General features: G+C 41.5%; 2 protein-coding genes across 2 annotated transcripts; one reads left to right on the top strand and one right to left on the bottom strand.

The window, feature by feature from the left end:
- Positions 1–2,501: 2,501 nt before the first annotated feature.
- Positions 2,502–6,322, bottom strand: casp9 (caspase 9, apoptosis-related cysteine peptidase). Its single transcript, XM_054608670.1, has 10 exons — positions 5,923–6,322; positions 4,656–4,866; positions 4,475–4,558; positions 4,331–4,392; positions 4,004–4,180; positions 3,819–3,908; positions 3,576–3,723; positions 3,280–3,468; positions 3,056–3,165; positions 2,502–2,946 (listed from the first exon to the last, which is right to left on the bottom strand). Exons 1-10 carry the CDS (start codon positions 6,052–6,054, stop codon positions 2,842–2,844), a joined length of 1,308 nt encoding a protein of 435 aa, XP_054464645.1. The 5' UTR covers positions 6,055–6,322; the 3' UTR covers positions 2,502–2,841.
- A 156-nt stretch (positions 6,323–6,478) lies between these two features.
- dnajc16 (DnaJ (Hsp40) homolog, subfamily C, member 16) lies at positions 6,479–13,133 on the top strand. The gene is made up of 15 exons (XM_054608674.1): positions 6,479–6,553; positions 7,432–7,613; positions 8,006–8,072; positions 8,198–8,522; positions 8,618–8,802; positions 8,954–9,058; positions 9,167–9,325; positions 9,446–9,576; positions 9,706–9,889; positions 10,696–10,875; positions 10,969–11,045; positions 11,157–11,237; positions 11,437–11,526; positions 11,623–11,796; positions 11,917–13,133. The coding sequence occupies exons 2-15, from the start codon at positions 7,441–7,443 to the stop codon at positions 12,362–12,364; spliced, it is 2,379 nt and encodes a 792-aa protein (XP_054464649.1). The 5' UTR covers positions 6,479–6,553; positions 7,432–7,440; the 3' UTR covers positions 12,365–13,133.
- The last annotated feature ends 452 nt before the right edge of the window (positions 13,134–13,585 follow it).

The raw sequence follows: 13,585 nt of genomic DNA, 5'->3' as shown, positions 1-13,585 counted from the left end.
GAGGAGCAGCTGCCTGAAAACAAAATTGGCTATTCCTACTGTTTTAAGCTCTCACCAAATAATAAATAACAAAGTAGAAGTAACATCAATACAATTAAATACATTGAATACTGGTATTATTTGTATTAATATTCTGGTTATACTTGTGTATGTGGACTTGACTAAGCTAAATGTTTAACATAACTTTTCTGGCAAAGAAAAAAAAAAGGTGTAAATAACAAATTGTAGCTTCAGTTTCAGGGAACCAATATTGTGCATGCTCATTAAGTGTCACACTTTCATGGTTTATTCACCTGAATAAAACACAGCCGTCATTAATACCAGTTATGTTCCTTTTTATGTTTGTAAAATTGCAGTGTGTTACAATTGTTGAGGAGTGAAAATACAAAACAGTGGATTATTTCTTCGAGCTGTTGAAAAGGTAAGTAGTAGTGCATTTTGGTCATGAAAAAAAGACAGAATAACTAATTTAAGATCTTTTCAAAGTTAAACTTGGTAACAATTTGCTAATATAGAATTTGAAAAGTCTGACTTGGGGCCAAGACAAGGACTCAGCTTTCTTGTGATTTATAACTGCAGAAAACTAGACATCCAGGCAACAAATCTCCTCAAGAATTTTATTTTAAATAGACAAATTTGAAAATGTTCTAGATATCACAAATGCATAAAGCTTGACATCGATACAGCATTTATAAGTGACGCTGCCAAACTGACAGGTAATGTACTCTAAAGGGAGGATGTACTGGGAGAATAAGACAGATCCCAGGTTTGACCCTTGAGGAACTCCACAGGTTAGAGGAGCTCAATCAAATAGCAACGGATATAAAGAAGGGGTGATTAGATAAATAGGACCATACATTATCCGAACCCATTCCTAATAAACTATTATGATCTACAGAACTGTGTTGAATTGAAAGTACTGCTTAAATCTAGTATTTTTTCTCCATATGCGCTTATCCTGTTTACATTCACTTAAAGTGAATATCATCATTGATACAGAGATAGATATGTGCTTCAGAGGGACTGAAAGGCAGGCAGAAATTATTTAACCAAATGACATGTTGCAAAATGCAAAAGAGTGCTCTTCTGAGGTAAAATAAGGCCCATTTACAACCTGAATTGAGATCAACATATTTTAATGATCCTGCACGTAGTAGATCAACAGGTACAGAAAAAGAGTCACATGGAGTACTTGTTTTGGAAAACATGCGTCCAAGTGGAAGTTGGCAATACAATTGCAGGAGGAAAGAAATCACAATGTTTTTGTCCTGACAGCTGGAAACAACTGGCAAAAATATCATCCGAAATGGCAGTCAAGAGTATTCTGCTGGCTCCTACATGTCTGCTACGAAACGTGAGGAGTTGGTATGCAACGGTTTGTCAAAAAAGAGAAACTAGGTAGAGCCAGGGGCCAGACATGGTTGGCTGCAAGAAGAGTATATTGGCCAAAAAGAGTATAAACAATTATGGATTTTTCTAGTTGGGAAAGAAACTAAAACACACCAGCAGAATGCCGGATCACTGTGAGACAGTGTTTGGTGATAATATAGGGGGAAAAAAGGAGAACAGTTTTGATTCCATGTTCGTCTTCAAAGAAGAACGCAGAGCCAGAACTGATTTTCATGGCCTTTGGTAATCGGAAGGACTTTTTTTCTCAAAGTGGATTCACATTATTGAAACACACCTTTCGGTGTAAAGTCACCAAACCGATTTTTACCAATTTATTATTCACTAAACTCTGCACTAGTGATACTGGATAACCCTGTGTTTCCTAAACTTCACAAGTCAGTCACATGTAGCTATCATCAACAAATCAACAGTGCAGTATTAAATATGAGGTTCTCGATTTATTTATTTATGTAAACATTTTAAATGTTTTTTCGTTTTGTTTACGGAGTCTAAATAAATCGGGGAAAAACGAATTGTGTGTAACTGTGTAGACTTTTCATTTTACACACATATTGCATTTCATACTTGAGGCCAATTTATGCATATGAATCAAAAAGTTTCCTGACCGACCATATCCTGATACAGACTGATTTGTTATGCGAGAATATGATGGTCACAAAGCTTTGTTCAATTTTGGCAAACAAATTCAGGCTAATGGGGGGGGTGGACCATTTCAAATTTAATGGAGACGCCTGGTGGCAGTGTACGGAAATGGAAGACTCACAGAAGAGTCTCCTGTAAGTCACAAACACCATTTCCAGGTGTTTGGAGTTTAAAACGAATCAGATGACTCACTCAACCACCGGCCAATATCTGCATTAAAGGGACCGTTGCACAGTTTGAGCTGACAGCTGAACCTGGACTGAGCAGCTGTAGAAATGAGTCACTGGAGGTGGACACTTTGGAGTCAGATACATATTTAACTACGCTGGAAGACATGGGAGGACACATTTGACTGTCATATGTGGCTCATATCTAGCCAATGAACAGTCTTTTCTAGCCATTCTTTTTTTTTTTTTTAAATCAGTATATTAACAAGACTTGAAATAAGAGTCAGTAAAGTATTTTATATCATTTGCAGAAAACGATTTGAACATTGATTGAAATTAAGACACCAAGAATAGAAAAACTAACCTGAATCACATTCTCACAGTATGTAAATATTTCCTCCCAAAAATGACACCTTTACCCAAATAGTTCATTTTTAAAAGTTGCCAACTATTAAAAACACAGCAAGACATGAATAACAATAGAAATATACGCCAAGACATTATCGTGTCTGTAAAATTACCACCACAATTTTTCATATTCATACAAATCACAATCACCCCTTATGGTATTGAAGTAGACGAACATTCCCTGAAAGTGAAACTGAGAAGTTGAACTTTGCCGTCATGCTTGGGGTTGAAAGTGGAAAAGTTTGCGGAGGAAGTTAAAGGAACCAGGCATTTGCTTGTAGAGCCCTTTTGCAGAGTTCTGGGAGACTTCATGGTTGACCTGGACATAAGCACAATCAATAATCAGATGATTAAAAACATACTCTACACTGTGACAGGGATTCAACAGAGCTCCAGCTAATTCTGCTGGTGCAATAAGAGAAGCTCACCATCATCAACATTCTGACCAAGTCATCGGTAGCAGCGTTTTCCTCAAGGATGCGGTCTAGTGTCTCGACGTACCACGAGCCTGACTGGGTGTCTCTCCAAGAAACATAACCTGCGTTTGTCACACGAGGGATTAGAAAGACATGCATATCAAGTCAAGTGTATCCATCTTTAGGTCTGAATGTGAAGGCATAAATGCAACACACACACTGAGACGCTAACACACCCGGAAAAGTAGAGTAGGACACCAGAATGTCACTCGGGGTGGGCAGTGTCGCTCTGGCGTCCGGTTCGTCGGACATGCTCAGAGAGTCGCTGCTGGATGACATCGGAATGGCGTCCGTCTGATCATCTGCTCCACCGATAGATGGTTCAACTTCATCAGGGGACACCTCGAATCCTGTGTCTCGATCACCTTAGGAACAAAACCAAACGTATCCATGTGAGACCTCTTAAATTTATGGATAATGGATTCTGCTTTGTTACTTTGAGTTATCCAACAGTATGTTCAATGTTAGCTACCTCCTCCGCAGGCCTGGATGAAGAAAAGTTTGGGTTTGCCCTGTAATGACGGACAATGCTGGCCATTGAGGTAGTTTGTGATGTGCTGAACTGGGACGTGCTGTCCGTCAACGCCGTACACGGCACCAGGGAAGCGGTTGTGACTCACCTAAAAACAGAAATATGAGCATACCTTACAGGTCATCTGGATCTGAACCTGAGCAGGTCCGAGAAAAAAAGTGACAAATACATGACATGGCTTACCTCAGTCCCATGAGAGAGCATGATGACCACACAGCAGTCATATTGTGAATGGTCCTTCTTACATAAAGCTGACAGCACATGTTTGATTTGCTGAAATGCAGAAAAAGGTGATAGTGTTACAACCATGAGCTCTAACTTTTACATGTGGTTTCAGACGGAAAAGCACAAAAAAAAATCCCTCTTACTCTTTGTTTCAGGTTTGTTTTAACTTCCACAATAAAGTTGAGGGCCTTGAATCTTTTCTCCAGCTTCTCACAGTCTATGTTGGATCCTTTGCGATTGCTCAGCTCGCTCTCAGGTTCAAACTCTACGTTGTTTATGATGAGGCAATGTCCACAAGGGCTGGCATCCATTTTATAGCTCTGACACGCACATAAGCGGAAGAAAAGTAAAGCACAGAAAAAGGCATGGTGTAAATATATAATCTGAGATAAAGCAAAGATGGCTTCTACTACAACAACTTTTGTCTTTCTGCTGGTTTGAACAGTGCATGATAAGTAAATGGTGCTTACCTGAATACTATCCCGTCGAATTCTGCCTGGTGGCCTTGTTCTTCTGTAATCCCCTTCAGGTGCTGTGACATGAACATCAGAATGTGTTACGCATCAAAAAACTTACCAGATTTTTACCAAATGTTAATTAATCACAAAGCTTACATGGACTGGGAGTAGGACTGGGTTTCTGTATTGGATAGACAGGGACATTGTCTTTTCTCGGCTTATCGACATCAATAGGAAGGGCTATGAAAGAAACAAAAAGCACATATTGAGCCATCTTTAAAAGAGAGTTATGACATAAATACTCGCTAAATATGCCAGAGTATCATCACACACTTACTAAGTGGGAGAGGCTGGACAACAGGGAGGTTAACCTGGTTGGGAGTTGCAGGCTGTAGCTGAACTGCTGGAGCCCCACTCTGAAGAAGCTCTGCCAAACTGTGCTGGCCTGTCTCCTCGAGGCACACCAGAAATAATGGAAAGGCCCGACTCCCCCGGGTCTCCAAGTCCTGCACCAGCTTTCTGGCCTGTTCACGTCTGGTCCCAGCACTCTGACAGGAGACAGAAACAGGTGTGATTCTGATTTGATTTTGTATTAGGGTCACTTTGATCCCAACTGGGCTATTCAGATACAAACATTTAACAATAGAACACTGAAAACCCACAATTCGCCTCGTACATTGCTTAGCACACAAAATCACATTAAAACATTAAAACAAGTTCAACAATTGATGCCTTTTATGCAACAGAGAAGCCATCTTACATTAAATGAATTATCTTATCTTATCTTACCTTATCTTATCTCATCTTTATTTTATCATCTTACCTTATCTTATTTTATTTGATCTCATCTCATCTCACCTTATCTTATCTCACCTTATCTTATCACCATCTCATCTCATCTCACCTTATCTTATCACTCATCTCATCTTATCTCATCTCATCATTACAATCTTATTTTATTTTATTTTACCTTACCTTATCTTCTCATCTCATCTTATCTCATCTCATCTTATCTTATCTTTATTTTATTTGATCTTATCTTCTTACCTTACCTCATCTCATCTCATTCCACACTGAACACGGCTCCATCATGCCCTGGCTCTTGTTACCTGTATCTGCCTTGAGAAAAAAATATCATCTCATGTCCTCTTGTTACCTGTATCTCCTCCATCATGTCCTCTTGTACCTGTATCTCCTCTTGTTACCTGTATCTCCTCCATCATCTCCTCTTGTTACCTGTATCTCCTCCATCATCTCCTCTTGTTACCTGTATCTCCTCCAGCACAGTGCTCTTGTTACCTGTATCTCCTCCATCATGTCCTCTTGTTACCTGTATCTCCTCCATCATGTCCTCTTGTACCTGTATCTCCTCCATCACAGTGCTCTTGTACCTGTATCTCCTCCATCATGTCCTCTTGTACCTGTATCTCCTCCATCATGTCCTCTTGTACCTGTATCTCCTCCATCATGTGCTCTTGTACCTGTATCTCCTCCAGCACAGTGCTCTTGTACCTGTATCTCCTCCATCACAGTGCTCTTGTACCTGTATCTCCTCCAGCATGTCCTCTTGTACCTGTATCTCCTCCATCACAGTGCTCTTGTACCTGTATCTCCTCCAGCATGTCCTGGGTGAACACTCCTCTCTCCAGCAGGCCGTCGTAGAGCTGTGCCGGCTCCAGGTCTCTCACCAGACTGCTCCTGTTGCGCTGAAGAAGCTTCTTGTGGACTTCGTCCATCGCCAGAGAGGCCTACAGAGCAGTGACCACCTTGTTCTTGTCCAGATACGAGAGCTTTCTGTCTCGTTGCTCGGTTTCGTTACCCACTTCCGTGTTTACACCACCGCGCTCTGTGATTGGTCCACAGAGAGGATGCGTTCGATTTCATCCCCCGCGCGCCGCCGCCGCACAACCAGCGCAGCAGGACAGGCGGAGACTAAACACTAAACGCGACGAGCAATAAACCGAACGCACACACCCGCAGCGTCAGAACCCCATCATATGCTCCGTATCCCAAAATGAATGTCGACACCGGGCCCTCCCCGCTGTGACCCCGCTCCGCAGCAGCAGGTTGTGAGCTCGGCCCGGAGGAGCCGGGGGATGCTGCCGAACACACCCCGAGCGCTTCTCCGTCTCTGCACATCAGCGTGAGAACACAAGCAGCTTCCCCGAGAATGAGGCGCAGCGCCGGGCACCGCAGCACCGAGGACCGCAGCACCGAGGACCGCAGAGGATCAAGGTGATGGAGAGCCGCCGCACCAACAGAACACTGTGAACCGCAAGAAATAAGGTTTAATAATGAGATTTAATAATAAGATTTAATAATAATAAGGTTTAATAATGAGATTTAATAAATAAGGTTTAATAATAATAAGGTTTAATAATGACATGTCTGCAGGATTATGATCATGCTGCTGTGAGGCTGCACAAATATAATACTGTGCAAACGTGTCTAAGGAATAAGGTTTAATAATGAGATTTAATAAATAAGGTTAAATAATAAGGTTTAATAATAATAAGGTTAAATAATAAGGTTAAATAATAAGGTTTAATAATGAGGTTTAATATTGACATGTCTGCAGGATTATGATCATGCAATGTCTGTGGCTGCACAAATATAATACTGTGCAAACGTCTCCACCCGCAAGGAATAAGGTTTAATAATGGTTTAATAATGAGGTTTAATAATGAGGTTTAATGAATAAGATTAATTAATAAGGTTTAATAATAAGGTTTAATAATAAGGTTTAATAATAATAAGGTTTAATAATGACATGTCTGCAGGATTATGATCATGCAATGTCTGTGGCTGCACAAATATAATACTGTGCAAATGTCTCCACCCGCAAGAAATAAGGTTTAATAATAAGGTTAAATAATGAGGTTTAATAATAAGGTTAAATAATAAGGTTTAATAATGAGGTTTAATGAATAAGGTTAAATAATAAGGTTAAATAATGACATGTCTGCAGGATTATGATCATGCAATGTCTGTGGCTGCATTGCATAGTCGACATGCATTGCATAGCCTGGCCTAGCTCCTGTACTTAGCATTCTATAATGTCGTTTTTCTTTAACCCTTTAACGTGATGGCGACTCTTCTTCTCTCCTCTGAAGGTTCCTGTGATGGAGGGGTCAAAGATGTCTGTGCCCCTGGTGCTCCTGCTGCTCCTCTCGGTGCTGCTGACAGGTGCATCCCATGCAGGGCCTGATATGGACCCCTACAAAATCCTGGGAGTCACCAGGAGCGCCAGCCAGGCTGAGATCAAGAAGGTTTACAAGCGTCTGGCAAAAGAATGGTGAACAGTACATTACATTATTACATTACATTATTACATTACGTTACATTACAGTCATTTAGCAGATGCTTTTATCCAAAGCGACTTACAATAAGTGTATTCAACATAGGTATTCAAGAGAACTACTAGTCACCAGAAGTCATAAGTGCATCTCCTTTCTTAAACAAGCATCTAAGAGCATAAACCAGAGCAAAAGTATAGTGCAGAACTACGAATACAATAAGTTACAAACTAACGAATACAATAAGTGCAACAAACTAATACGAATACAATAAGTGCTAAGAGGAAGGCTCAGGGTAGTACTTCTTGAAGAGTGACTCTGACCTGGTTTTATGAAGCTCGTTCCATTCTGAACTAATCAGCATCTTCTTCATCTTCATCTTCTTCTCAAGGCATCCTGACAAAAACAAAAATCCAGGCGCCGAGGACATGTTTATCAAGATTACCAAATCCTATGAGGTTAGTCATGTTCCCCTCCAGTGCAATTCATCTCTATATTGTGCTTTAGTGTCATGTGGTGTGTGTAGGTAAGTTGTGATAAAAGATGTCTGCCATATGGATATTTGCTCCATCCCATAATCTAGATCCTGTCCAGTGAAGACAAACGTGCCAATTATGACCGCTACGGGCAGACTGATGACACCCAGCCGTACGGCGGCGCTCGCTACGGTCAACGCCACGACAGCTTCTACTTCGATGAGTCCTTCTTCAACTTCCCCTTCAACAGCAAGAACCACAGGGACTTTGCTGACAACAAGTACACGTTGCACTTTAACCAGTACGTCAATGACGTGGTGCCCGACAGCTACAAGAGACCGTACCTGATAAAGATCACCTCCGACTGGTGCTTCAGCTGCATCCACATTGAGCCTGTGTGGAAAGAGGTGGTGCAGGAGATGGAGACTCTAGGTTTGGAGTTAACCAATGAGTCATCGAGACCCAGCCATCTGTGAAATTGCAATCTGATCTGAAAAGGTTGATGTGTGGATGTCTCGTCTTTGCAGGTGTCGGGATTGGTGTGGTGGATGTGGGCTATGAGAGACGGTTGGCCAATCACCTCGGGGCTCATCGCACGCCATCAATACTCGGAGTCATAAATGGCAAAGTGACGTTTTTCCATTACGCTGTGGCAAAGGAGCACCTGAGGCAGTTTGTGGAAGGCCTCCTTCCTCAGAGACTTGTGGAATGGGTCAGTATCTTGTGTTTAACGTTGTGTATGCAGCAGATTACAGGGAGGACGACTAAAGTATTGGATTTACATGTAAAGTGTAGGTGAGCAGATTTATGATCAGTATTCAATACATATACAATTCAAAAACACTGCGTTCTCTATACTTCAGGTCACGGACAAGAATGACCTGCAGTTCCTGAGCAGCTGGCATGAGCTCAACAAGCCTCACGTGCTTCTGTTCGACCAGGTTCCTGCAGTTCCTCTGCTCTACAAAGTAAGCCCTTTCCTTGCAGTTTTTATTTGAAATGTATCTCAGGTGCTGCTGACAGTCTTTACATAACTAACACAAACATGTCAATCTTTCATCTCTGCGTCTCCATAGCTGACAGCTTTTGCTTATAAGGACTACTTGCAGTTTGGCTATGTGGACCAGGGCCTTTCCGAGACGGCTGATCTGCAGAAACAGTTTAATATTAACACTTACGCTCCAACCATGTTGGTGTTCAAAGAGAACATTGACAAGCCTGCTGACATTATTCAGGTAAATCACAGCAGCAGTGAGCTATTATTCACTGTATGCACTAATATACTTGCAGGTGTGTTTCACTGAAACGTTGCCTGAAAACTCCTTTTTTGATGTGATTACGTTTGTTCTCTGCAGGCAAAAGGAATGAAAAAGCAAATCATTGATGAGTTCATGTCAAACAACAGATTCCTCCTCGTGCCACGGCTGGTCAATCAGAAGCTCTTTGATGAGCTCTGTCCCGTCAAACAGTTTCATAGACGCAGGAAGTAAGAGAACACACCAGACAAGACAGAGACTTGAATACAAACTTAAATCATTTTTTTGTTAAAAAATGTATTTAAAAATATGTAGTTTGCATTTTCTAAGTGACTGTTATGTCCCCCCCCCCTCCTCAGATACTGTGTCCTGCTGATCACAGATGACGATGAGACCTACTCTTTTGGGAACTATGCGTTTCTCTCATTTGCCTCTACCAACACCAAGGAAGTTGTGAGATTTGCTTATGTGTACCAACGGCTCCAGCAACCTCTTTGTGACATCTTCACACAGAACAAGGACGGTGCACAGTCATCGGCACAGGTACACTCACACATGTGCAACACTACAGCCGCCAGATCCACTGTGAATCTACAACATATACGGGGAATGTATGAAACTACAGCTGATGTGTTTTAATATTCAGTCGTTACTTTTTACTTCCCAATTATACATATTAAACAATCTTAAAGAGTCTTTGGAATAGAAATCTGACTTAAAGCACAAATAACTTTTGGAACACCATATATTTGTTATCAAAAACTTACAAGAATTGGAGATTTCGCAAAGAATTGCATTTTTCGGCAATAGGATGGTGAGCATTTCTGTTCTGGAAGCTGCTCCAGAAAAACCTTATTGTCATTATACCTAGGGAAGCCATACATCCTCTGAATGCTCTCTATCTATGGTTTGTTGTTGTAAAGTTTCAGGATGCTGCGACTATCCTAGAGGTTACAACAGGTCATTTTATTAAGTCATTTCACTATGAGAAATGGCTGCTTTGGGGACTAACATCACACATTAATACAATTGAGCTCATTTTTACCACAAGAGTTTCAGCTTTCCTGTCATACCCCAAAAAGTTACTAAATTCCAAGACTGTCTCAAAAATAGCTTGTTTTTTTGCGCTAAACTGCCTGGGTACCCTCAGAACCCATTTTAATCACCAAAATCTTGCTTAACTTTGGAGTTTTATTTCCCCTTCCCTAAATAGTATTTTTGCTGGCTACAGCCTCTTAAAGACAGTGATGTCAGCCGGGGTCGCACGCAGGTCTTAAAATAGCTCCTCTCCCATAAAAAGTGTATTAGTCGAGATTCAAATGAACAAACCGAGTGCTATTTTTACTCAGGTGGTGATTCTGGAGAGGCGTAACGCTGCAGGGAAGGCCTTGTTCAAGCCAGTGACCGCCTGGAACGGCAGCGAGGAAGACAAGCAGCTTCTCCTGGAGGAGCTGGAGCGACTGCAGAAGGACCCGTCCATCCTCGTCCACGATGCCGTGCTGCCCGAGCTCAACAACGAGTTTGCGTCTGTATGTTCTCTTTGAGTAAAAATAATAGGTGCTCATCTGTGTTAAATATCAGCCACCAGTCCCGTTACTCAATGTAATAATCCCTCTCAATAGATGTTTCTGATCCGATGGATCTATGCATCATGCGATTACCTCTCTGAAGTCATTGATGATATTCTGCACAACAACTGGTAGGTAGAAATTTATTTTTAGATTCATTTTAGCCATTCCACGTATATTCAATAATTTGACGTTTAAGATTATATTTCTAGTTGCACTAAATCATCTGTGATGATTTGCAGGCGTGAGATGATGCCTCTTCTGTCCCTCATCTTCTCTGCCTTGTTCATCTTGTTTGGCACTGTGGTCATCCAGGCCTTCAGGTCGGTTGCTTTGCCCATACACCTAAAAACAACAAAACTGTAACTATGGAAACTTCAGCCTTTCCTGGGATTAGTGCGGGACACCGTATAACGAAAGCTAAAGACAAGCCAAAGAAAACAAAGTAACAATGCTTTACATTTTCACTCTTCTACGCCTTCGCATCCCCTCTGAGGAAACATTTTTGTTGTGTGTTTTCAGTGACTCAAGTGAAGATAAGCCGACTAAACCAAAGGCAAAGGATGGAACAAAAGCAGAAAATGGGTCGCCAGGGACTGGTAGTGCTTCAAGGCAAGAATACATGTATAACTTCCATTTATATTAATGCTTTATCGAGTGCAGGACTTGTCATCATGTTTTAAAAGTATTTGTTTTTGCTGTTGATTATAGTCGGCCTCCCAAAAAGAATTTTGTGGAGGTGACGGAGCTGACGGATATCACTTACATGAGCAACCTGGTGAAGCTGAGGCCCGGACACATGAACATAGTGCTGGTGCTCACTGACGCCTCCAAGAACATCCTGCTTAGCAAGTTTGCCAAAGAGGTGTACTCCTTCACAGGGTAAGCTAAACATCCACTCCTCCTCATGTGGAACAAATAAAGTCCAGTATATTTTGTTCTTGAAATATGTTTGTTTTCTTTGAAGTATAGATACTTCATCACATTCATTCTTTCTCCTAGGACCCTGACACTTCATTTCTCCTTCCTGAATATTGACAAGCACGGCAAGTGGATGAACACGCTGCTGGAATATGCCCAGGACGCCATGCAGATCGACGCGGACGAGGATGACGGGGGAAACCACAAGATGGACTACACCGGCTACGTGCTGGCGCTCAACGGCCACAAGAAGTACCTTTGTCTGTTCAAGCCCGTCTTCACTGGGGACGACCCGGACAGCAAGTCGTCTGAGGACGAAGGGGGCGGTGTAGGGGGGAGGTCCAGGTCCCGATCCCGTGACGACCACCCGCCGCGCAGATCCAAACGATCCCACAGTCTATCCACCCTGCAGATCCACCACAAACTGGACCGCCTGGGGTTGTGGATGGAGAGGCTCATGGAAGGCACTTTGCCCCGTTACTACATCCCCACATGGCCGGGACTGGACAAAATCACCCCCAGTAAATAGATGGAGGTGGGGTTCTGCCCAAGTTAGGCTGGAGCTGCCTTCTTTGCACTTGAGATATTTAATAGTCTCTAAAGTTGGGACAATATTACAAACTAGTACAACTCCTGTGGGACAGGTCCTTTAGCCAACCCTTACACTCATCGCATGCTGTTTTCAACTGTTGGTGGTCGTACTGTAGTCCGGCAAATGCTGCTGCTGCTACAGCTTTGTGGACAGAAAACAAAAACACTGTGGCCACCTGAACTCTCCTGCCTTCATGACCATCAGTCATATTCACACACACTAAAGGATATATGAATACTGTGAATAGAGATGCATGTCTCTAACAGCAAATGTCTTGCCTCTTCATGCATCTCAGCCCAATTTTTTTCAGTTACAGATGAAGCTGACGCGCTTGTGCATGACGGCTCACTCACTGCTGTAATGACCTCAGTTAGCCAGTAGCTTTATGTAGCAAACATTACGATCTGGCTGTGCATTTTTATTTTCTGAGAGTTTTCCCAAATGGCCACGATCGACTGACGCATTATCATTATGTCATCTTTAATAACGTAGACATGAAAATGAAGTCAAACTTAGTGCGTGCTTGCTTGGGTTATTTATTCGTTTTGTCAACGCAAAGTGTAAAAAACGTCATTCATATCATTTTGTTGGTACAATGTGATGTAAATATTGTACATAATCATGTCATCTATAGGACCTGTATTTTAAAGAGTACGTAACTTAAAAGATAAGGTGAATGTTTTACATGGATTTATCAAAATGCTGTAGTTGTGTTTTCATTAAGAAGTTAGTGTAAAAAAAAAAAAAAAAAAAAAAAAAAGATGTCTGCCTACGTCAGATGTTTCAGTTGGTCTTCAGTGGTGAATTTATTCTGTTGTTGGTTGTAATAAAATGCTTTATGTTTGTTTATTATGTTTGCAGAATTAGCCTTTCTTACCAGCTGATTGCATTTGGCCAGAAATAACATGTGCAAAGTAGCTGTGGTGTCATTAGGTGGAGACACCTCCACTAGATTACATCCAAAAAGGTTTATATCACGGCAGATTTGCATAATATGGGTTCCCTAAATCACAAAAATAACAAAAAGTATTACGATATTTACTATAGCAAAGCAGATCGTAAATAAAGGCAAATAAAAAAATATATATATTTCTAACTTTTAATGTCACCATCTGTGTATCAGACATTACTAATAACTTTAACAATGACTCTATTGAA

The sequence above is a fragment of the Anoplopoma fimbria genome, chromosome 12, assembly GCF_027596085.1.
Source record: "Anoplopoma fimbria isolate UVic2021 breed Golden Eagle Sablefish chromosome 12, Afim_UVic_2022, whole genome shotgun sequence".
NCBI classification, from domain to species: Eukaryota; Metazoa; Chordata; class Actinopteri; order Perciformes; family Anoplopomatidae; genus Anoplopoma; species Anoplopoma fimbria.
Note: the sequence above shows the minus strand (reverse complement) of the source record. Positions and strands in the feature narration are given on the sequence as shown.